The sequence below is a fragment of the Apiospora kogelbergensis genome (assembly GCF_038363985.1).
Source record: "Apiospora kogelbergensis strain CBS 113332 chromosome Unknown utg000006l_segment0_segment0, whole genome shotgun sequence".
Classification (NCBI taxonomy): domain Eukaryota; kingdom Fungi; phylum Ascomycota; class Sordariomycetes; order Amphisphaeriales; family Apiosporaceae; genus Apiospora; species Apiospora kogelbergensis.
Genome location: NW_027117423.1, coordinates 2,585,456 through 2,609,042, shown reverse-complemented (window position 1 = coordinate 2,609,042; position 23,587 = coordinate 2,585,456). Strand labels below are relative to the sequence as shown.

General features: G+C 52.3%; 8 protein-coding genes across 8 annotated transcripts; 5 read left to right on the top strand and 3 right to left on the bottom strand.

The window, feature by feature from the left end:
• Positions 1–451: 451 nt before the first annotated feature.
• On the bottom strand, positions 452–2,472 carry PG998_009684 (KH domain-containing protein; the record flags this gene model as incomplete). The annotated part of the gene is made up of 6 exons (XM_066876500.1): positions 452–475; positions 545–701; positions 762–1,148; positions 1,214–1,587; positions 1,979–2,193; positions 2,259–2,472. 6 exons carry the CDS (start codon positions 2,470–2,472, stop codon positions 452–454), a joined length of 1,371 nt encoding a protein of 456 aa, XP_066728656.1.
• Positions 2,473–3,227: 755 nt separating this feature from the next.
• PG998_009683 (Acetolactate synthase small subunit) lies at positions 3,228–4,235 on the top strand (the record flags this gene model as incomplete). Its single annotated transcript, XM_066876499.1, has 3 exons — positions 3,228–3,416; positions 3,467–4,005; positions 4,055–4,235. The coding sequence occupies 3 exons, from the start codon at positions 3,228–3,230 to the stop codon at positions 4,233–4,235; spliced, it is 909 nt and encodes a 302-aa protein (XP_066728655.1).
• Positions 4,236–4,778: 543 nt separating this feature from the next.
• PG998_009682 (ornithine carbamoyltransferase precursor-like protein) lies at positions 4,779–5,883 on the bottom strand (the record flags this gene model as incomplete). The annotated part of the gene is made up of 2 exons (XM_066876498.1): positions 4,779–5,507; positions 5,557–5,883. 2 exons carry the CDS (start codon positions 5,881–5,883, stop codon positions 4,779–4,781), a joined length of 1,056 nt encoding a protein of 351 aa, XP_066728654.1.
• A 1,019-nt stretch (positions 5,884–6,902) lies between these two features.
• PG998_009681 (uncharacterized protein) lies at positions 6,903–9,699 on the top strand (the record flags this gene model as incomplete). Its single annotated transcript, XM_066876497.1, has 4 exons — positions 6,903–7,680; positions 7,801–8,176; positions 8,239–8,760; positions 8,874–9,699. The coding sequence occupies 4 exons, from the start codon at positions 6,903–6,905 to the stop codon at positions 9,697–9,699; spliced, it is 2,502 nt and encodes an 833-aa protein (XP_066728653.1).
• Positions 9,700–10,186: 487 nt separating this feature from the next.
• On the top strand, positions 10,187–11,344 carry PG998_009680 (uncharacterized protein; the record flags this gene model as incomplete). Its single annotated transcript, XM_066876496.1, has 2 exons — positions 10,187–10,296; positions 10,321–11,344. The coding sequence occupies 2 exons, from the start codon at positions 10,187–10,189 to the stop codon at positions 11,342–11,344; spliced, it is 1,134 nt and encodes a 377-aa protein (XP_066728652.1).
• Positions 11,345–18,096: 6,752 nt separating this feature from the next.
• Positions 18,097–18,384, top strand: PG998_009679 (uncharacterized protein; the record flags this gene model as incomplete). Its single annotated transcript, XM_066876495.1, has 1 exon — positions 18,097–18,384. The coding sequence occupies one exon, from the start codon at positions 18,097–18,099 to the stop codon at positions 18,382–18,384; it is 288 nt and encodes a 95-aa protein (XP_066728651.1).
• A 663-nt stretch (positions 18,385–19,047) lies between these two features.
• Positions 19,048–21,599, top strand: PG998_009678 (DENN domain-containing protein; the record flags this gene model as incomplete). Its single annotated transcript, XM_066876494.1, has 2 exons — positions 19,048–21,073; positions 21,133–21,599. 2 exons carry the CDS (start codon positions 19,048–19,050, stop codon positions 21,597–21,599), a joined length of 2,493 nt encoding a protein of 830 aa, XP_066728650.1.
• A 1,143-nt stretch (positions 21,600–22,742) lies between these two features.
• PG998_009677 (uncharacterized protein) lies at positions 22,743–23,315 on the bottom strand (the record flags this gene model as incomplete). Its single annotated transcript, XM_066876493.1, has 1 exon — positions 22,743–23,315. The coding sequence occupies one exon, from the start codon at positions 23,313–23,315 to the stop codon at positions 22,743–22,745; it is 573 nt and encodes a 190-aa protein (XP_066728649.1).
• Positions 23,316–23,587: the final 272 nt, after the last annotated feature.

Below are 23,587 nucleotides of genomic sequence, written 5' to 3'. Positions count from 1 at the left end.
GGGTCGCCTGCCATCTTCATCTCCAGCCGCAAAGACATCAGTGTGCCGAGCCCGTATGAAATTCTTTGCACCAGCCGACCACTTTGGTAGTCGGCGTGAGTGGGGTTGTCGGACGTGCAGCCACGTTGAAGTGAAGCAAGGACTTAATGCAACGCTTCCTACACTATCAAGCTGTTAACATCAGCATCCCAACTTACCATCACGTAGAAATCGCATGTGCTGAAGAGTCATTATAGAAGAGCCTGTCAATTGTTAGCTCATATATGTGTTACCTACACAGTATACTGAGCGAAATAAAGCTGGGAACGTCAGTCTTGATTAATTCAGCGCCAATCTTCGCAATACAAATATACTTTTCCATGCTCTGCGCTCCCGTATAACTTGGCACCGCCAGTCGTCGACGGACCTGTGAGTCAGCCTTTCTACCTCAAACGGCATCATCTTCCACTACCTAGAGTCCAGGAGGAGGGGGGATCTGTCTCAACAGGTTAGAACCAGATTATACTATATGCAATGCGCAATGCGGGAACGGATTTATACTTACACCGACACCAGGTGGCGAGCCAGAAGGAGGCAGGGGCGGTGGTGGTGCCTCGCTAGGGGGCGGCGGAGGTGCCTCAGCAGGCGCACCCGGAGGTGCAGGCGATCCTTGCTGCTGAGCCTGGGCTGCTGCATAGTATTGCTGATAGTATTGCATGTACCTGTTGTATCCGTCAGTTCATCATCGATCAAGGTAGGTAGTACTGTCGATATGGACGTACGCTGCGTAGCCTCCATATGGGGCATATGGGTCCTGTCCACCGTAGTACTGTGCATACTGCTGCGCGTATGCATCTGTTGCGTTAGATGAAGTAGCTGCACTTCCAGGGGCAGGGGAAGCAGAGTTGCCGCCGCCGCCGCCGCCACCACGGCCAGGCGAGTCTCTGTAATTGTTGTTATAACCGCCACCGTAAGAATCGTTACCGTTTCCAGATCTTCCGTGGTTGTTATAGCCGTCGTGACCGCCGTGACCGTGGCCACCGTGGCTATGGCCACTATAGTGCTGTCGAGGCGGTCGAGTCTTGAAGTCTTCATACTGTTCCTTGACATTCTCTAGCAAGTCTTCGCAAAGCTCCTTGGCTTTCTCGACCATCTGAGGGTCAGGACCACTGAAAAATATTAGTACCTGGCTCTCACAACTGTCAAATCTCCCATAGAATGGCAATGTACTTACGTAACATGAAGATACATCTCTTCATCACTTTCACGGTTAGTGGCAGCCTCAAGGTAGCCTGAACCACGGCCCTTGATTTGAACCCGGCATCCTGTCTCCCGTTGGATATGCTTTACATACGAACCCCCGGATCCAACCACCTGTGCACGCAAATTGAAGCCCGGGATAGGTTCGAGATTAATGGGTATCTTAGCCTCAGGCCACTTTCGCCGGCCGAATTCGTCGCGTTCCACCTGCTCTTGGTCACGGCGCCGGAACCGCCGTTCATCCACAAGGTTGGGCAGTTCCTGCTTCATCATTTCTTCGATCTTGGCAATGGCCTCTTCCAAGCCGGTCTTCGAAGTACTCGTAACGTGAAGGTAGAGCGGAGGGTTCTGAAGAGAAAAAAACATTAGTTAACCGCAGCAATGATTATTTTATGATGTGAATACTTACGGCGGCTGTGGCCATACTCTTGTCCGGATAGTAGTTTCCGCGGGTAGTGACATCTTTCACAAAGTCAACCTGAGTTCTGTACACAATTTAAACAAGAAAGTTGGGCAAGTCGTACCAGCTCCGGTTTCGTCTTTTATCTAAATCAAGCAGGCGAGGTCAGCAGGGGCCACAGAGGGGAGTCGCGGGCGAGCTATCATGCTTCTATGTGAGCAATCTTATTCGCGCTCGGTCACGACAGACAGGAGAGGTACGCAATCAGCTATCCTTAGAGAATGCCGACGCAGAGAAAGATTCTGAAAAAATCAGTTTTAGATGACCAATAGTATTTACCATTTTCTGTGTTGATCCTTTCGTCAAAAGGTAACGATTGCGCAGGTCATTGACCTCGATGTCCTTGATATAGTCGCCATCGGCAACATACATTTCTCCATTGATGTTGGCAGGGCCGGGCGACTCGGACGATGTCGACTTGATCGGTGGTACATCGACATGCTGGATACCCTTCTTCGCTTGAATCGATGCGTTGATCTTGGCAGCGGCGGCAGCTAGCGGCAAAGGTTAGTGGAAGACCCAATATGCGACGGCTGGACCGCAACAATGAGAAACCAACCTGCAGCTGCGGCAGCGTCTACAGCAGAGCTGCGCTTCGTATCAGCCCCGTCGCCCTCAGGTCCCCGACTGAGGGGACTGCGATCGCGACCGGGGCCAGGATCGGCCTTCCTCGCCGTGGGAGAGCGCGAACGCCTATCAAACCGGGATCGCCGAGGTTCGGGCTCTGTCTGGTCGAAACGCGAGCGCTTCACGCGCCGTTCGGAGTCGTCCATGATTGAATGATTGAATGGAGAGATGGCGCGTAGTGGCTGTTGGCAAGATGTGGAAGTCGCAATGAGGCAGCCTCGTTGATGTCCTGGCGTGGGATGGGGGAGTTTTTCCGACGTGCTAGACCAGTTATGCGAAACCTCTGAAGCTATCGACAAGAGGTTTGCGCTGCCAGGCTGTTGCTGTCTTTGTTAAAACAAAAAAGGTTACGGCGCTAGACTAAGCAGGCTGGTTGTGCAGTCCCACTTTAAGTTTATGCTGGCTCAACGATTGGCCAGCATCTACTCCAAGAATGTGGGATAACATGTCTCTGGACGGTCACTGACCGGCTACCGGTAGCGCTTTTTCCCATGTGCATTTCGTCGTCTACGTCGGCTTGACGTTGTATTGGTTATTCCCTATCACCTATGGAATAATAAATAGACATGAATTCAATGCCAGCCACCATGGGTTTCTTCCACATAATCTCTCGTAAGCATGACTGCTTCTTATGACAAATGGGTAATCCTTACTTTTTAACATTTCGACTCCCAGCTATTCGTTATCAGGCGGCCGGTACAACGTGAGTCCGTCCGGATTTGTATTAGACTCGAGCTTGTTGGTTCCGGTATCGCAAGCGCTGCTAAGCCGTGGAATAGCTCCCGCCGTGCGGCCAACCGAAATTTTGGTCCTCTTGAGTCAACACCTTATTAAGCCATTGCACACCCGAGGATAGCCAGTCTGATCGAAGGCTCGAAGTCTTCATTAACGATCAGGAAACATGGCATCCCGTACTTTCGCCCAGGCCACTTCAAGGGCTGTGGCGAGGGCCGCTGCGACAACTACCACCATCTCCACGCGACGATGGGGCAGCAGCTCAACCTCAGCCATTGCCTATAAGGCCATGCGTCGCCGCTCGGCTCCTCTCCCCAGCAATGATACTCCCTCTGCCTGGTCGGCTCAGGCCGCCGTCTCCAATATTCTCTACGAGACCCCCAACCCATCGACAACGCCCCCAAGCGCCATGTCCTGAACTGCCTCGTCCTCAACGAGCCTGGTGTGCTGTCCCGCGTCTCCGGTATTCTGGCCGCCCGCGGCTTCAACATCGACTCGCTGGTTGTCTGCAACACCGAAGTACCCGATCTGTCTCGCATGACCATCGTCCTGACCGGTCAAGATGGCATCGTCGAGCAGGCGCGCCGTCAATTGGAGGACCTGGTGCCTGTTTGGGCTGTCCTAGACTACACCAACGCTGCCCTCGTCCAGCGCGAGCTCCTGTTAGCTAAGGTCAACATCCTGGGGCCTGAGTACTTCGAGGAGCTTCTGGCCCACCACCGCGAGATCACACATGAGCCGCAGTCAGAGACACCCAGCCAGGAGGTAGCACAGCAACAGGGCCGAACTTTGGGCGATATTTCCAACGATTTTCACCCAAGCAAGTTGGCAGCCAGTCAAGCGCTGCGCCACAAGCATGAGCACCTGAAGTCTATCACGTATTTCACGCATCAATTCAAGGGCAAGGTTCTCGATATCAGCACAAACAGCTGCATTGTAGAGTTGTAAGTATCACGAACGGCGTCCTCGTGCTTGAACTGACAACGTATGCAGGTCTGCCAAACCCGACCGCATCGACTCATTCTTGAAGCTTGTCGCACCCTTCGGAATACTTGAGTCGACTCGAACTGGCTTGATGGCACTACCTCGATCGCCTCTCCATGGTCCAGATGAGGACGGTCATGTTATGGAAGCTGATGAGGTTGTTGACGCCAGCCAGCTACCCCCTGGTTAGATAGCGAGATGCATACAATTGATATGTACTCGTTCATGGACGGCGTCACAGATAGGAAAACTTCACTTGCAGCTATTATGACCATGGACCACTGTGCTTTTCCCCATCAGTAATTACAGAATAAAATTAAGATATACAAAATAAAATATGCTCCGAAGAAATTCAATCTGCTGTTGTAGACTGCCTGGCTGACCGCAGACAACCGGCCACAGAATATTTGAATGGCAACTAGATCAAGAAAAAGAATCAACAGATATTGGTCGAAGGGGTATACAGTGGGATATATGGCTGTATAATAACGCCGGGTGGTAGAATAGCTGGTTGTGGACCAGCTCGATGATAGGGGAACAAGCCAATGGCTACAACCACACTATGGCAATAATTGACGGTGTTTGAGTCTTTACCAATAAATATATCACAAGAATTTTTAAACCACTAGAACTCGGAAGCAGCATAGTTCTAAGTGTCACTCGTTATATTGTGCATTTTACACTACACGCGACTACTCAGCCGAGGTCTCTGTCCCTTGCAATTGCCAGTAGCTTATATTATCCGACCCTTGTTGACGACAAAGGCCTCGAGCGCTGCAACAGCCGCCCACAGTCGATTCTCGCCTTCTGGGAAAACCAACGACCGGGGTCCATAGAAGACAGCATCATCGACCTCTTCCTTGTGCCTGGGTAGGCAGTGCATGAACTTCCAATCATCCTTAGCTCCGCCCTTGGCGGCCAAGTCGTCCGTGATCTGGAATCCCTCAAAGGCTTGAAGACGCTTCTTGGTCTCTTCTTCCTGGCCCATGGAGACCCAGGTATCCGTTACAAGGATGTCAGCATTGTTGATGGCATCCGTCGGTTTGGTATGGAGATCCAGCTGGCCCGGGCGGTCGATGCCTTCGGCCTGCGAGCGGATAAACCTTTCCATGTCCTTGGGGATGGTGTACCCAGCTGGTGAGGCCACGGCAATCTGAACGCCTAGCTTCATGGAGGCAATAGCCAAGTCAAACAGGACATTGTTGGAGTCGCCAACCCACGCGATCTTCAGGCCAGGCCGGACGAGATCGGAGCTACCAGGAGACGGGGGAAACGCCTCGTGGATGGTCAGGAAATCAGCGATTGTCTGTAGCGGATGGAAATCGTTGGAGAGTGCATTAATGACAGGGACCGTTGAGCCTTCTGCCAAGCCAGTGACATCGGAGTGAGGTCCCACCCTGGCAACCATGCAAGAAGTCATCGAGGAAATGATTTTGGAAGTGTCGTATAGGGACTCATTGACCTATTACTGTTTAGTAATCTTCGGGGTGCGTAGCTATAGACGTACTCACTCCTAGCTGAATGTCATCCTTTCCCAGGAACATGGGGTGGCCTCCCATGACAGCCACCGCAGCTTCTGTTGAGACTCGAGTCCTGGTGCTTCGCTTGCTGAACATCATAGCCACGGTCTTGCCCAGAAGACCACTGCTCAGTACCTGCGGGGCATTGCCCGACTTGACGGCTTTCTTGTGGGAGGCTGCATTTCGAACCAATTGCGTGAACTCTTCCTTGCTCAGATCGCCAATTGTCATGAGATGACGGGTCCTAGGACTGGGCGTGGTATGGAACCCCCTGGCCCCCGTCTTGAGCAGGCCAATTACCCGAGGCCTCGAAACCATGGCTGTATTGTTGCCTCCCTGGTGCTGATCTGAAAAGCAATGTTCTCAAACGACCTTCGCCTTGTTCAAGCTGTGTAAGTGAGACTAGAGAAAGCTATACCTCAATTACAGGAAGGGGCAAAACTGACTCAGATTCTTGATGGAGGTCAAGGATTGAGAAAAACACAACACGGTTAGTTTGGCAAGCGTGCTGGCTTTGATTTAGTTCGAAGGGCGCCGGCATGTACAACTCGAGTCAAATTGAGTCACCTCTTGATACGCATGGAAATTCATTCGCCTTGCAGCTGGCTGTTCTCCGTAACCGGCGACCGCAGCTGGCGCCAGAACTAGCCCGCCGGGGGTCCAGGAAGCCTTTTTTCCGGCTGGGATGCCTGGCTGTGATCAAGTGACCATCCAAACTCGACCACAGTCCAAGCCCTTTCCCGCCTCTTGGATCTGCCGGTTCGGGAGGCAACACACAGGTTGGACCATCACATACTCTCTGCATTGATCAAGTGTCTGCCGGATAGAAAACTCTGCCATCCTACAGGATTTCCGGCCATTTTTAAGGGAATTTGAGCGTGACCGGCATTGCGAATCGTATGACATATCAAGCCCGATTCCCCAGATAACACTATGCCCATTTAGGCTGTAGTTGGCGCCTTAAATGGCCGGCGTTTGAATCGTACCTGCCGCTGCCAGGCTTTCAAGGGTCTGTTTCTGTCTCAGCTGACAGGCACAGTGAACCTAGGCTGGCCCGGCTGATGACGACTTGTCGCTACCTTTAGTCAGAGAACCGCATTGCCAGCTCAACCTTGCTTCCTTTTGTTTCCCATCATTTCCTCACTTATTACATGCCATTCTGCCCATTTGCTTCCACTGGGTGATGCAGCATCCGGCTCCCTGGTATTTCTAGAATGCAAACAGTGCTATAAACCATTGTCTATACATGGTACCATAGCCATCATCATTCTGTTGTGTTTGCGCAGCCATCCATCAACCTCGCGACTCATCGCGCTTCCTTTCGGCCTAACCGAACTATGGCTAGCGACGAAACATCACCGTTGCTATCAACAGCAGCGGGCGCCAAGGGCAAGTCGCCAGACAACAACTCCGGAGAGACGACTCCACTGCTCTCCAGCACAACCGACACCCCGCGATACGATGGAGACAACGACGAGCCTGACAATGAAGCGGCTTCTATACGATCGCGTCTGAGCGATGGCTCATCAACACAGTCTCCCAAGAAGGGCTCAACACGAAGATGGCCTTCATTCATTGCTATGGGTGTTTTGGGCCTGACGGTCATCGCCATAATCGCTTTAGCATACATCGTACCGGACGCGGTGCAAGAATACGCCAAGCAAGCTGCCGTTGTTGAGCCTACCAGCCTTTCGCTCGAATCTATCACGGCGGAAGGCTTGAGGGCAAGAATACAGGCCACCTTCCGATTGGATGGGGCAAGAGTCGCAAATGACCATGTGCGAAGGGTGGGAAAGGCAGCGACTTGGGTTGCCAATCAGCTTGGGACCGAGGAGACTTCCATTGTCGTGACACTCCCAGACTACAAGGATCTATTGCTCGGAACAGCTACTGTCCCGCCGTTGCTTATCCATCTGAAGGATGGCGACGTGACGAATTTCGATTTCATTACCGACATTGTTCCGGGTAATATGGAGGGTATTCGATCCATCGCGAACGAGTGGCTGGAAGGCAGGCTTGATAAGGTGCGTCTCCGGGGAAAGGCGGACCTCGCTCTCAAGTCTGGTCTTCTGCCCCTTGGGACACACAGTGTGGCGGAATCTTTGGTTTTTGAAGGTCAATCTCTCTATCGCTCCTTCTCATCCTTTTACCTAGGGGAGAAAGTCTTCTTCTAGGATATTGAATGTTTCTAGTATTTGTCAGTATCCCAATGAGCATCGACTAATCGAATTACAGCCAAGAAAATACCCGCGATGCCTCAATACAATATCACGCGTCTCAATGTAAAAGATGTGCCAGGACCCGGAGACGAGCCGACTATGTTGGCCGAGGTATCCATAGTCGCCCGTAACGAGTACCCGGTCAAACTCGATGTGCCCGAGCTCGCTTTCGATATTCTGGTCCCGGGCTGCGACGCGGATGATCTTATCGTTATTGCGGACGCAGTGACCAGTGAGGTATCCGTAAAGCCTCGCTCCAATGTCCAAGCTGATGTTCACGGAATCATACGTGAACTGCCGGAGTCGTTGACACGCGACTGTCCCGACTCCAAATCATCCCCCTGGACATTATACTCAAGCAGTACATGCAAGGAGAACCTGCCACCCTTTATGTGCGTGGTAGCAGCAGGCCTGATGGTAGCACGCCGCGGTGGGTTGCTGAGCTATTATCCAGTGTTACTGTTCCTGTGGCATTCCCCGGCAAAAGCCTCGATGGGCTGATCAGAAACTTCTCAATGTCCGATGTGCATTTCTCGATGCCCGACCCCTTCGCCGACCCGGATGATCCTGCTTCAAATCCAACCGTCTCTGGCAATATCCTGGTTACTGCCGGCCTTCCATCAGAAATGAACTTCGGCATCAATGTCACCAAAGTTCGAGCGTTTGCCGATGTGTATTACAAGCATGAGAAGCTTGGCGAGCTTGACCTGAAGAAGTGGCAAAACGCAAATTCCACTCGAGTTGAAGAAGATAAACACCACGAAGCTTCTTTGGAAATTGGTGCCCGGATTAATGAGGCACCTTTCAACGTCACAAACAGTTCGGTCTTCGGCAACCTAGTCCAGCAGCTCTATTTCGGCAGCAGGCCTATCCAGTTGGCGATCAAGGCCAAGGTAGATGTGAAAGTTGACACATCGCTGGGCCAACTAGTCCTCAAAGAGGTGCCAGCTGAGGGCATGATACCAGTAAAACGTCCGTCTTCATTGTCTTAAACTTGTTAGTCGCTCTATTCGGTGGTCTGTCTGTTAGGGCTAGCCAAATTCCCCTCCCACTGCCTCGCAAGTTTGATTAAAACTGACTGTCTTGCAGCACTGTCGACTGGAGACGGTGGGTTGGAGGGTCTCACCCTAAGATTCGCTCAATTAAGATTCTGGACACCACATCAACATCAATTACACTACAGGCACTGGTGAATGTGACCAATCCTACGCCATATACAGCAACTGTGCCATACGTCAATATCCATGTCCTGAGCAATGATACAGTCCTCGCAGACGCAACCGTGGAGAAAATAGAAATTGTGAAAGGAGACAATACCGATATTTTAGTCACAGCAACATGGGATCCCACCCGGAGTGGGAAAGCCGGCCATCAGATTGGTCGAGATCTGATTTCTCGGTACCTTTCAGGGTTCAATACGAGCATCACCGTTAAAGCACATCGCAACAGCATCCCAGGCCAACCGACTATTTGCGAAGGTCTTTCAAAACTAAATCTGACTTTGGCAGCTCCAAAACTGGAATTACCTGGACGGACTCCCGAGGAACGGTCACATTTTATCCGAGACGCAACTTTTCATTTCTTCTCTTCAACTGCGACTTTCACATTGGCCTCGCCACTGAAGTTTAACACAATGTACATTGATTTTGTCAATGCCACCGCCTTATACAACCACACGGAGGAAATCGGACGTATTATACGCGACTTACCGTTTGAAGCACCTCCCGGAGAGTCCACCACACCCAGGCTGCCGGTGCAATGGTCAGTCGGCTCGGTTGGCTATGACGCGGTCAAGAGGGCACTAGGCGGCACACTGAAACTGGATGCTCGCGCCAACGTCGACGTTCGTTTGGGAAACTGGAAGGAGTCCGTTTGGTATATCGGGAGGGGGATTGGGGCACGCGTTGGATTCTAGTAACAGATTGTGCAAAGCATTGTTTTGGCGTTCACATACACGGGATTAGAGGTTGTTCTCACGTTTTACAGCGTTGATCTCGTTGGCGCAACGATCGGATACATGTCCGCCAGAAATAAGGATACTGACATAAAGAGCATGCCAATCAAGTAAATGCCTAATTCATGCGAATGGCGTAATCGCGGTTGAGAAGATCAAGTTTGTTCGACTCCCAGCTCTGTAATATAAAGGGGTAGATGCTGCCCCTGTTAAAGAGGCCTACCCGACTTTAAGACAATAACCCCACCAAGGTACCTCCGAGTTAGATCATAGGCCGCTTATCGATAAAGCTCATGTTGACTGCCAACATACGTGATACCCGTCGCGTTGGTCTGCGGAACTCGAGTCATCTACAAGCCACTGCCTTTGAGGACGTATCGGGTTATTATATTCGGCCACATATCAACCCAGATAAAATCTGGGAAGCGGTCCGGAGAGCCCTGCCAGAATGAGCCATCAGCGCTATCCGTCAATGGACTCAGTCAAGGAACCGCATTCGGTGTCTCTCAAAGTACTCCGGTATAGCATCATTGAGAGTCCTTGTCACGACAAGAAGATGTCCGATTAACATGAAACGTACAGGCTATCGAGGCCGTCTCTAGTGACGCAACACACTCTAGCCGCGCCTTCAGAACTGCAGCCAGCGGCCGCTGACGCCGCAGCAGACCACCTGGTTCCCGCGTCGCTCGCCTACCGGTCGACTGCTGGGACGAACCCGGACCCCTTTTTGCTCACGCCCATTCTCAACCTTCCACCGTCGTTTGGGTCGGCCTATGTGGGCGAAACGTTCAGCTGTACGCTATGCGCGAACCAAGACATCCCACCCGAGCCACCCGCGACAACCCAGCAGTCAGCGAGGGCACCAGCACAGAAGAAGTCGATCCGCGAGGTCAAGATCGAGGCCGAAATGAAGACCCCCGGGTCCGCGACGGTGCAGAAGCTTCTGCTGGGGCCGAGTGGCGGCGGTAGCGCGCCAGCGACACAAGAAACGGGAGCTGCAGAGGGCACGGGCGGCGTAGATCTCGATGCGGGCCAGACGCTACAGAAGATTGTGAATTTCGACCTCACGGAGGAAGGGAACCACGTGCTCGCCGTCACAGTCAGCTACTACGAGGCGACGGAAACGAGCGGGCGCACGCGGACGTTCCGCAAACTGTATCAATTCGTCTGCAAGGGGTCACTGATCGTACGAACAAAGGTGGGCCCACTGCCCTACAACAATAATGCGATGACTACGAAAAAGGGTCCCGATGAACAGCAACAACAGCAGCAGAAGCAGCAGAAGAGGCGCTGGATCATGGAAGCCCAGCTAGAGAACTGCAGCGAGGACACCATGCAGCTCGAGAGGGTGGTCTTGAACCTGGAGACGGGGCTGCGCTACCGCGACGCGAACTGGATCGTGAGCGAAAGCGCGCGGCCCGTACTGCACCCGGGGGAGGTCGAGCAGGTGTGCTTCGTCGTCGAGGAGGACGGCAAAGGCACGCCGGTGGTGGAGGACAGCGACGGGCGTGTTGTGTTTGGCGTGCTGGGCATCGGCTGGAGGACGGAGATGGGCAACAGGGGCTTCTTGGCTACGGGCAAGCTAGGCGCTAGGAATACCCGATAAGAAGAGAGAAGGGCGTTGCATCTCACTCTACAAGCTGGCGGACGTTGAAGATACCCCCTATTCACAAGTGACAATCAAAATACTGTCCCTTGGTAAGAAGCTGCAGCTGGGTGTAATTATTCATGTGCTATGCGAACGCTCGATAGTGTCTACAATATTGCTAATGCCAGTAGTCGGCTATCGGCAGCCACTGAACATTAACCATTTTGGACTATTATCTTTTGAACGATCAAGAATTGCCAAGTGTGTAGCGTAACTGGTTTCCACAGGACGAGCCAATCTCTCTCTCTCACCAACATGCAACCGCTCAGATGGATCCAGAAGCGACAAGGCCAAGTTGCCCGTGAAAATGTCCAAGCGATCGATGAACTAGATCTGATAGTGCTCTGCCCATGGGAACGATTGTGCAATAACCGGCCATCGACAATGCCGACGGTCTATGCATACCTGCGATTTTGGTAGATGCCAAAAAGTAAGGCCTGACAGAGATATGAATCGGGGTTTCAACCGAACATGATTGCTCAACTGGCGACTATCTGTTGAGTCATACCCACTTCCAGTGCTGCCACCATTCCTGGGCTGCAAATTACAACGTTAACTTTATCACACTTGATCGTACATGTCAGATCTCGCCAGGTTGATCTCTACGTATTCACTTTGCATGTGGTCACCGGGCCTTGAAACCTGGGTGGCTGGTTGATAGATTGATATATTTCTCCGAGGCAGGCGTGGCTTTAACTCAGGTTCCCCGGAACGAATATTTCCGATATTCCATCCGAAGTCTAAGTGACAAAGGGTCTTCGGGTTTACCATATCAGCTGAGGGTTATATAGTTTACCGAGTATGAGGAACCGGACCGAGCCATAACCATAAACCGCCTTCAACTCTCAGCTGAGCAACTACGCCCTCGTCCCCTCATCATACACACTTAAGCTCATCTACCCCCCCGGGACCGACTCGGCTAGGCGAACGCGTCGCTGTCGTCGTTTTCTGGCTAAGCAAGGATATTATCAAACGGGGTGGCTTGGGCCGGACTAAAGCTTGACAGAGGGAGCTCGAGGGAGGTGCAAAGGTGCAGTGGTAACCAGGGGGGAGCCAGCCCCGTTCAGCTTGGGCTGGTATCTTCTTCTCATTGGTCATCGAGTAGGACGAGAGTCAGTACTTTTCACGGGGATTCGAAAAAGAAGAGCCCGACTACATACCACTACCTACGGGTTCTCCCACGGTCGGGTTCGAAGTTGTGTTGGCCATGTTGCAGCTCGCGTACCTGCGTTGCACATCCACGACGCTGTAACCCTTGTTAACAGGGGCCGCGTTAAGTATCAAACGTGGTTTACACGTCATGACGGGGAACACAGAGCAATGACTGAGTCAGTATTCGGTTAGCCGGAAACTCCTAGACAATAACAACAACACCAACAACGACCGCGTCGGATCTGTATACTAGTAGCCGTTGATAAGAAAGTAAGTAGCTAAAAAATGCATCCACGAAGGATGGAGGGGGCTCTGTTTGTCATGACTCGGGAGTGACCACTTAAAGGACGTTTCGGGTTTCCTTATTCTTTTCTGACTACCCATGACAGATGTCGCAGATGCTTGAATGACCAAAAACCCCATCAAGTCTCGCATGTGGAATGGACAGGCGGGTATCTCGTAAAGCTCACCGTCGTAGTTGCACATGTGTAGTCAATATGTTCGAGATGGCTATAGCTGCTATAGCCAGGGCTTCTCTATCTTGGGCGACTCGCTCGTGGCTCTAGACCACGAAAAGTGAACCATACTAGCGGAAAGTAGGGCATTTTGGGCCACGCCGTGGGCATCAGACCTTTCGAGGAGTTTCGCGTCGACTGCTCTTTGTTATGTATATGCAGGTATCACGTGTCTCCCGGCAGGGTAAAGTGCACTGCAATTGTCGATGGATCATGTTGTTGTCCCACAAGCAGCAGGTTGACGTGATGCAACCGGGGATAGCCCTGTTCGCTCCCATACCCGTCTGCTGGTTACACATTTTGGATTCTGTCAAGCGATCTAGACTATATTAATCTATCGCGTGAAGGTGGCTTAGACAAACGCGACGTAGCGCGCTGTACAGCAGGGACAGGGACAGAACAAGGTTGCCCTTCCTCCTTGGCTACTCGTTGATCATGCCGGCCCGTTATATCGTCGCTTTTGGCTGCCATGCCCAATCCTCTCCGGGCATCCACTGCCTTTCTCTGCACACATATGCGTACTTGTTTACCTACATGCGTGCCCGACCATTTTGGATACATGCGTGCCGTACGGAGTAGCTATGGATGTAAAGTGACAGGTCGCGTGTCCCATGCTTCCGTTGGATCCGTCTTTTGCATTTAGTTGCTTGGCTGGCAAACATGTTTATCCAACACAGATCAAGTAATTTTCTATACTCCTCCCTTGACCTGCAGAACTGGGTACCACAATCTTCCAGGGGCAGACAGATATTGGGCATCGTACAGTACCGCCCAAGAGAACCGCAGATCGCCCATTTTATCACTTGCAGCAGCGGATCTCCGCCGCCCCTGGTCCAGGTCCAAAAAGCTCAGACGCTCTTATATTGAAAAGTCCCCATACATAGACGGAAGTAGGGGTCGTTAGGATCTGCACGAGGCGCAATACGTCACATAAACCCGCGCAGTCTGCAGAAACACATTTCCAGCGAACCGTTGCTTTCTGCTGGCGAGTGATAAGTAACATCTACCTGGCAGCGACTAGTTATCTATGGTTACTGCCCAAAATCCCCATCAATCCAGGAACAGAGGCACTTCCTACCCCTGACTAGCTATAGGCAGGCTACTGGCCCAGGTCTCCCTTTTTCTGTTAGTGCCCCTTTCGTTGCTGATGTCCGGACCGTCATCATCCATCCAGAAAGGTGCAGTTGCAGAACCGGTTCTGCCGGTCGTTGCTGGCTACGCTAGGGGCTCCAAGCTCACCGCTTTCTCCCACTTCTTGACTATCAATCTGACTTGCACCAACATAAGTAAGATATTGATCGGTGTTTTCAGGTAGGAGGAATATCACACACGAATCCAGACTTGATCTGCGAGTCGCCAGATTGGGCTTGCAATACGTGGTTTAGCATGTAATGGGCCATAGGAGGCGGCATCTGAAACATACAACAGCGGTTGCTAACCAGGGGTATCTGCAGTGGCGTGCTTACTCGGGTTAGCCTAGCCACTCCTGCCCTGGCCTGTTACTGGCACTTGGCACCTGGATGGACTACGGGCGGGGGAGAACGTTGAAACATAAAACTTCAGGCATGAAAATATATTGACTGCATTCATGCATTGCGTCGAATACACCTGCAGAGAGAGTTGAGAAAGCTCGAGGCTCAAACCCAGTGTTGGCCCCTCTGTTCAAGACCATGAATGTAATTTTGGGTTTCCTCTTTTGGGGGGGGACGGGGGAGGGGAAGAAAAATACAAGTACATACAAGCTCGACCGAGGCCTATTGTGAGGTTTTTGATCTCCTCTGAGATGCCGATTTAGATTTGGTGACAGATGGATTGACGGCCATTTACGATGGCGAAGGATTGACGTCCACTTCGACTGCAGCCGTCTCCACTACACTCAGGGCCCCCTTCAGGCGGACCCCATGGCAGGAAGACTCTCAACTGAAAGGCCATCCTGGAAAGAGTTGTCTCTCCGAGCGGCTCAAATACGAGATTTCTTCCTCGGGCCAGGATGGAAAGAGGGTGCAAGGTGTCGTTTGTGCTTCTATGTACAGTATGTATATACATATGTATGTAAGTCACCGATTGGAAAGCAAACCCACGCCGGTGCCCAGACTCGCATACATATGTAGGATCCTTACAACAGACACATCTACCTTGTAAACGTATGCCGCCCACACATGCAGCGAAGACAGCAAAGGGGACGAACGGATGTATGAATGGATGGACGGGCGGGCGGGCGCATCGGGTATTTTGATTTGGTGCTCGTTTGGAGGCTGAATCATAACCGTCAGGCACAGAGGCTAGGGATATATTGCTTGACTTGGCTCAATTCTTGCCCGATCAGGAAAAACGTCATCGTGCTAGCCAACCAACGTGCGTCGTGGGCGGTAGCTAAGCATCATATGTTCCTCCCACATACTCCGTACTGGGTGCAGGACAGGACAGAGGAGAACAATCCATCGTGATGGTGGATGCAGGTGTCTATACACATGCAGTGTCAGAGTGCCAGTCTACTACACTTGATGTTTCCGAGCCAGACGCATGTAGCACCCGGACTTCTTTCTCCCTCTCTCCATCGTCAAGGCCTCCTCTCTGCCACAGTGGGCAGCCGTGCCGACGACCGAAGGTAACCCAACACAGACGCTACCGGCCTTCTTGGGAAAGCGCTGAAGCAGCGGCGTTGAGGATAAGCCCGATCGACAACGGGGGATTTCCCTCGAAAATTTAGTGAGAAATGGGCTTGCTGGGTGCTAGGGTACTGTAGGTAGCATTGGACACGGCGTTCAGCACTCCCCGTTCTCGGTTCAGGGGCACCAGGGGAAGGGGAGAAAGAGGGAATTAGAAAAAAAAGGCACTGATAAATTTAGGAGCGGGTGTGTGATCTAACTAACTGCTAGCGCCCCAAGCCCTCCCAACCGTCCGTCCACTTCAGTATTAGGAAGTCTCCCAGGGGCTGTTGGATGGACAGGAGGACTGGACTGGCCGGGTGGCATCTCAGTTTTCACTTGCTCATCATGACCTGCTGTTTCTCTGAGGTTGTACAACGCCTGACCAAGCCATACCGTTAGCAGGAAGTGAAGACGCTATGTTTTCTTGATTTGTCGAACGATGTCGGTTCCGCTGCTTAAACTGTTTCGGTCCCTGGGCATATCGAAGTACGGATCTGGTACGGACACGCCTACATTAACAACAGTGCTTTCGCTGTCCACCAGCTTCTCCATCTATCCACATCACACAGGAAACATACGTCTAGATTGCATGTATGTAGCAGATGGATCAGATTGGAATCCAAGACAGCTTTCTACTATGGACTTACCTGCTTGGTCCTATTTGTCTGTGTCTGCGTGTCTACATATGCCATCCCGATTTCGTGGGCTGTCTAGTAGGCGTGATGGGGGTTGGACGAAGGGGAGATGTCAATTGGCAATGCCCGTGGCTCCCTATGTACATGTAGCTAATCATGATGCACATTACAGACAGACCCTAACATTACCTGGTACAAGCACCAGCGCAACCCAATTCGCGTTCACGATGCATCTACATACATAGCCAAAAAAGCGAGTCTGGGTGGAAGGTTGCACTAGCAGAGCCCAACTAAAAGCAAGGGTGCAGGGGTGCAGGGGTCCCAGGTCGCGCCCAGGTCGCCCAAGGATCCAAGGACTGGGATGAAAGGATGAAAAGATGAAAGCCGCTTCAACTCGACCGCTTTCGCGCTCCACCTCCTCTATCAAGCCGGCTAGGGTATTCGTCCAGGCTATCGACTCACACATTATCCACTGCCCACCACATCCCTCGGTAGCACTACTTTGTACTCTGCGCATGGGCTGGCTGGCTGGCTTTGGGTTGGTTCGCAATCCATGTTCGTCCAAAGTGGTGGTATTTGACGTGGTAGTGATACTGTAGTTTTGTACTGTATGTATGTACTGCTGTCTGTCTACTGAACACCCCCCAATGCCCCCCCTCCCCCCTACCCAGACTACCCAAAGGAGGTGGTGGTTAGTAGTCGTGGTGGTGTGGACTGATTTCGCTTGACAACAACATCCCCCGAAGTCGATACTCCCACTCTCGACTCGCACTCCCTCTCTCCCAGCAAACCCGCCCCCCATCTGACGTTCCTACTTCACTGCATGACTTGAACCACTGCCGCCTTGATTATATCATTGGATTTGCACCCAGGACGTCGCATCGACGCATGCGCAACGCCAACCAACTTTTCGCTTCTTGGATATCGACGTTCCTGGCCACTGTTGTCCAATAGAAGAGATCGGCTATTCGAGGGCCCCAACGACAGCACCACCGCCAGGGGGTCGAAAAAAAACATAATTGCTCCTGAATGGATGCAGGCTAAAGCTGGGCGTGCATCACAGCCGCATGAGAACGTGGAAAAGTACTTGAGTGCTTGATTTCCCAGACTTCACGCTCACAGGTTGCAACCCTCCTGCAAAACTGCAAACAAACAAAAAGAGACAGGGCCAAGCGAAATACCGAGATAGACAACTTCTTTAGCTGTAACAAGTCTTGTGACTGCCAAAAAGGAACAAGCCTCCTCTTTGCGACCACTACTCGACAAACCAGAAGTCTCGTCCCCTTTCCGGCTACGATTGGTCCTACTTATCACCGTCGACAAGACACGCGAGACGAGTCCTTGTTCCCCTCTATTGCACCGCATTTTGCCAGATGCCCACTTGGTTGCATCGGGCTTGACGATCTTATCCTCTGCATTCGATTGCTCCTCTCCCCCTCGACTGAGGGTTAACAACAGAACGATCCTTCTCCCAACCCTCAAGCTCTTGGGTCACAAAGCAGCTTGCCCACGGAAAGGCCCTCGGGTTCTCTCGACTAACCCACCCCCGAAACAGCCCACAGTTCCTGCTGCGAGTGACGCCCAACAAGACCAATTGCCGATACTTTGCTTGAGGGGAAAAGGCCAAGAGAATAAACGACATTCTCGAATGCCTCTATTTTAGCCATTTCGCACCACATATCATCTGTGCCAATTTCAACTGGCGGTGTCATCCTAGAGCAGAGAGGGAGCTGACTCTCCCTACTACTTGACATGCTATGGAGGGCAACGCTCCGGCTCCGCTTGCCGATTACTTTTGGATCGCAGGCATAGAGACGATTTCGTACCAGGATTTCCTCCCACTATCTACGCCTACACAGGTCGACTCGACGATTACCGAAGACGGCGAACCAGAAGAAGAAGAAAGCCCCAGTCGCGAGAATGCTGGAGCTTCTCCTCCAAAAAGCCACTACCGCACGCCATTCGAGGCAGAACTCGGGCAACCGACTTTCCAAATCATCTATACATACCTTGGAAGAAGTGGACGGGAATACGAGGAGCAATAGGAGCAGTGCCACGATACGTCCCAACCCAACTCCCGGGGCCGCCACCAATGAAGGATTTGGGAATTTTCTAGCCGACTTCGATTTCGACAAAGCTCTCTTCAAGTTTGCCGCCGAGAGAGAGAATTTCCTAGAAGATCTCAGCTTCAGTGCCGGCGCCAAGACACATTCGCGCCCGCCTATGGTCAATCCAAGGACCGAACGCATCAAGGCCGATTCCAATGGGCGGATGAGCCCCCTGAAGAGCATTCGTGGGAGCATTCGAGGAAGCATACGGCGCGGCATTAGCTTCAAAGATATGAACAGCGCTCGTAAAGCGCCAATAACCCCGAAAGCTCGTATGACCCCCTTTGACCCCCCTTTCTCCCCTTCTACTACCAGTTCCTTACAATGTGATACTGCAGCCTCGATCCGCACTACTAAGCGACTCAGTAACTACAATTCTGTTATACCGCCTCCGGAGCCGCTCAATTTAGATCCGGACATGCACCCTTTAAAGCGACGCTTCGAACCCGAACTACTTGATCGGTACCCCCTCGTGATGCGACAGAGGAACTGACCAGGAGAGGCAAATTTCCAGATTATGTGCCCATGTTTGCCTTTCCAAACGATATACAGATCGTTTCCTCCGATGATCGGCCTCGATCGACCTGGCACGGCTTCACAATGACGTCGGATGATAATTCTAAGATATACGGCATCACTGTCATTGTTTGGACGGCAGTGCCGGCGGACATTGCTGAAGATATCGAGAGAAGATGTGAGCAGTGGAGACAAAATCATATGACAGAGGAAGAGCGAGAACTCGCCGCCAGCTTAGGTGCACGACTGGCAGCCGAGAGGGCACACCTCTCCCAGTTACTTGCCAAGTTACCAACTATTCCATCAGGGTCCGCCGCCCGGGACACTTTGGATGAGCAAATCAGCTCAGTCGAGGAGAAGATCAGTTTGATGACGGAAATGCTGCGGCCCCTGAGACATGGTGCTGCTTCTAAAATCGATGGATTGACCGCGGGCGAGAGCGGCCTGTGGACGCCGCGTGCGTTCGGTATACTCGGGAGAGATCTCAGTAGACTCACCTTCTGGAAAGACTGGTTAAGAGCCGTAATCGTCCCCATGACCGACGGTGCTCTTCTGCGTATTCCGGCGACTTCTCCGCGAGTTGGCAGATGGCAGCCTTTGGAACGCTATATTGTCAACCTGTGTGCTGAGGCCTTTAGCCCACTGGGATCCAAGACTCAGGTCGAGATTGGTGTGCGCGAGCTTCGGCTATATGCACGGAAGGAGGCCGAGAATGAGCTTCCTCAGTCTCGAAGTACAGACATCTACGCCCTTTTTAGATCACTGTCTTTGGAGAACATTGTTGCACTGTTCGAATATGCTATGTCCGAATCGCGCATCATATTCCTCAGTTCGCATACAGCGATGCTGCATCTTGCTTGTCATGCCCTTGCCAACTTGTTGTACCCCATGCAGTGGGCAAGTATCTTCATTCCCATTCTCCCGGCTCGGCTGTTGTCTGCGCTGGATGCGCCATGCCCGTACATCGTGGGCATCGAGAGGAGGTACGACAATATCGAGCTCCCTGAGGATGACTATGTTTTGGTGGATCTAGACAGAGACACGATTGATGCGACTTCTCAGCCTCACCGGCTGCCGAAACAGATCCGTCGCAAACTGATGTCCCTCCTGCAGTTGGCAGCTCCTCACAATCTTCGCTACGGTGTTCCTGCCGGGCCACCCCCTTACGCGATGGAATCATTCCCGTACGATGCGTTCTCTGCTGAAAATTCCGCCATCTTTGATGAGAGAGCCTCGCCCAGCACGTTAGGGAAGTGGGTTTCGCAGAACTCTTCGACATTTGGGGAGCCTAACTCTACGGATACCCCCAAGGCGCCGTTGTTTAATACATTCAGTCATACCAAACCAGTTGCGCCTGAGCGCCCGGCAACCAGCAAGTCCAATAAGACGAGTCCTCCCAATTCGGTGTCGCCAGTCTCGGTCAACTTCCCGCAAATGCCCACGACACCGATATCCCGAAGCGATTCGGGGTTCGCACTTGCGGCAACGCTGAAGGAGAAACGATCTGCTGGAAACTTTGAAGAAAAGGCCCGAAGAAGCTCGTCGTTCGGGCAGCCTCCCACGCATCGACCTAACATGCCATTTTTAAATGGGCATCAGGCCAATCTCTCTATTTCGGCCATCTCAGTGGATTCCAAATCCTCGTACGGCGGATATGCGCCGTCTACTTATGCGCAGTCCACCATAGCAGCCTCGACCATTATGCCGAACATGCTGGTACAGCCTGTGCACAACACTGAGACAATAGTGTGGGTTGAGGGCCATTGCTTCGAATTCAATGCCCACGATGGCATGTCTCAATGCTCAATCTGCGACGAACGGGCGGAAGGGGATGGGATTTATAAATGCCAGGGGTGCACTGCTGTGTCCCATGGACGTTGTCTAGGCTGTGTCTCGCTCATTTGCCCAGCAGCATTCCACGCTGACAAAGTCCGAGCTGCCTTCGTTCGTTGCCAAGCCAGCCTTCTTTACACGTATCGAAAGTATCTGGGCCGGCCAAGCAAGGACCAGAAAAATGCCGGTCAGTTGTATGCCTTCGACATGAATGGTTTCATCAAGAGTATGCCGTACGATCAGCAAGAATATGGCACCATGATGAAGGAAACACAAAGTAAGCATATCTTCCCCCACGGCGTCAATTTAAAGGCCTTGCCACTGACTTAGCGCCAGCTTTCAATGAGTTCATCCATGAACGAGAACTCAACCCAGCCACGAATCCTGCTGTCCGGCTTTTCGACGAAATAATCCTGGCCAAGAAGGCAAGGGGCAAACCAGGACTCACAGGACTGTCTAGGCTTTCCACCATCAGGGCATCCCACGGGCTTTCTCACTCGCTCCCAGGAATGCATGGGTCATCCAAAACAACTAAGCCTCAAGGCTACCTGAGCGATACTTTTGACCATATCTGGAGGACTGCTTCTGTGCCACTACCCAATGCCAAATTTGATGGCGACTACCGGGCCATCACAACACGGATACCCAGCAAACTGGACCGCTCCTTGATGAAGGAACCTCGGGCTATCGAGGGTGTCCCGCGACCTGAACAGCGCAAAAGGGGCTTGATAAGGAAACAGGTTCCCAGTATGATGATGGTCTCATCTCCCATATCACCAGTGTCGCCTAACGGCTCTCACTGATAATACATACGAAACACTGCGTTTGATCGATTTATAGATCAACCCACGGGGGCCATCTGCAATGCACGCCATACTTCGCAAAGCAAATCGATTCTGGTTTTTCTGCCTGTTGACGTTCTTTTGATGCTTTGGTGCCACCCTATCTTGTACTACTACTACTACTACTACTACTACAGCGACTATCTTAATTGCAGTAGCCCCGGCCCGCCCTACGCAGAAAGAGCGGGAGAGCCTGTTATCTATGTCACTTGATGCGAGCGACATAGATGTACGTTGGTTCTTATTTGGCAGTCTCAGCCCAAGGCGAAAATTCCAAAGGACAAATCACCGATGATAATGTTTACACTATAACTCGTCATCACAGCCCGTATTGCGTAAAATAAAAGAAGTCGGGAGGGGTTCGGATTGCGTATCATACCCTCTGGCGTTGGGTGATGGGGAGCGCGCATCGAAGTTTGATATTTCAAGGCATTCTGGTTTTCATTTGCTTTCCGCCACCTGGATCCGCCCCCCCTCCCCTCAGGCTGGGGGAGCATATAGAGAGCAGAAAGGATGGAGGCTATTTCAATCAGGTGGAGCAGATGATTCATCCGGGAGCCGGGAAATGGCATGAGTCGAAAAGTAGAGGACTAACTGCCGCCACCCTCTTGAGAGGCACCATTTAGAAAGCGCAGCGTTCAGGATTAATATCTGGTTATACTGTTAATGGTATATCGAGCCTCGTATTGGCTGTGTAACGTCAAAAGTCACCCGTTATAGTGGCCGCGACTATGCTCTCCACGTATAGTCGTGATGTTCTATCGACGTCCTCGTTTCAACTGCAGAGGGGGGGTATTTTATAATCAGTGTATCGTTTTCCACCATCATTACGTCCCATCACTTCTCAAATGTATCCACATGTATCTCTCTGGCGAGCATGGCCTGTCTGCGTCGGGCACCCTCTTAAACAGCCCGTGACACTCTAGAGTATACGGGCTTCTCTGGCGTCTTTCTTGGGGTATTTAACGCCTGTCCATCCCTTTCCGGCACAAAGGACACCCGCGACCTATTAGGCACGCAGAAGAAAGAAGCAGAAAGAAAAGTATAGCAATATAACGCCGTTCATAAAGCATGACTTGTATCGTATCTCGGTTTTAGGGATCATCAAGGGCCACCACCACCTTCTTGCGGTTTAGGTTTGCTGGGCTTGGGCTGCTTCTCGTACGCATTCGGGCTCGGCCGCCTCGCCGGCTTCCTGTTCCCACGTCGCTGATGGCGTCCGTCGCAGTTGTTCTCCCCATCGCCGTGGTCGTGGTCATGATCGCCATATTTGTGGCCTCGGTTCTTCTTTCCCTTGTTGCTTCCCTTGCCCACCCTATCGGCGTCCCCTCGGCGGCCCATGCCCGAGTCGGAATCGGAGTCCGAGGACGAAGACGAGGAAGAGTCGTCCTCGCTGCTGCTCTCCCCCACGGCCCGCGGCTTGTGGTAGATGCAGCACACCTTGCTGCTCTTGCGCCCCAGGCCCTCGTTGTCGACGGTGCCCTCGGCCCACTGCACGTGGGGGCCGCGGTCGGCGGTCCTGCTGCTGGGGCCACCGCGGAGGCGCAGGATGGCTTGCGGTTCGGCGGGTTCGCCCGGGGACGTCGAGCTTATGGTGACGGTCTGCGAGGCGGTCCTGGGGGCGTGGTTGTTGTTTCCGCCGCTGCGAGCGCCGCCTTGTGGATTTGAACCAGACATTTCTATGTTTTCTTTTTCGGTTATGGGTCGGAGGTGTGATGCTGCTCTTCGTCCAAAGCTCGGGTCTCCAAGGTCGATCGGTCCCTCTTCCCTCTGGTCCCTCTTCCCTCTCAGTGGGGCCGGAGTCTGTACGTGCGGGAGAGAAGATGTAGGATGCGGCGGGTGGATTCCGAGCGTGTCGCCGTGTTAGACTGTGCTGTTCAATGAAGTGGGCAAAGTAAAGAATCCCATGCATGGAGAGGAAAGTCTATCTGCTTAGGTGCCCCCTACCC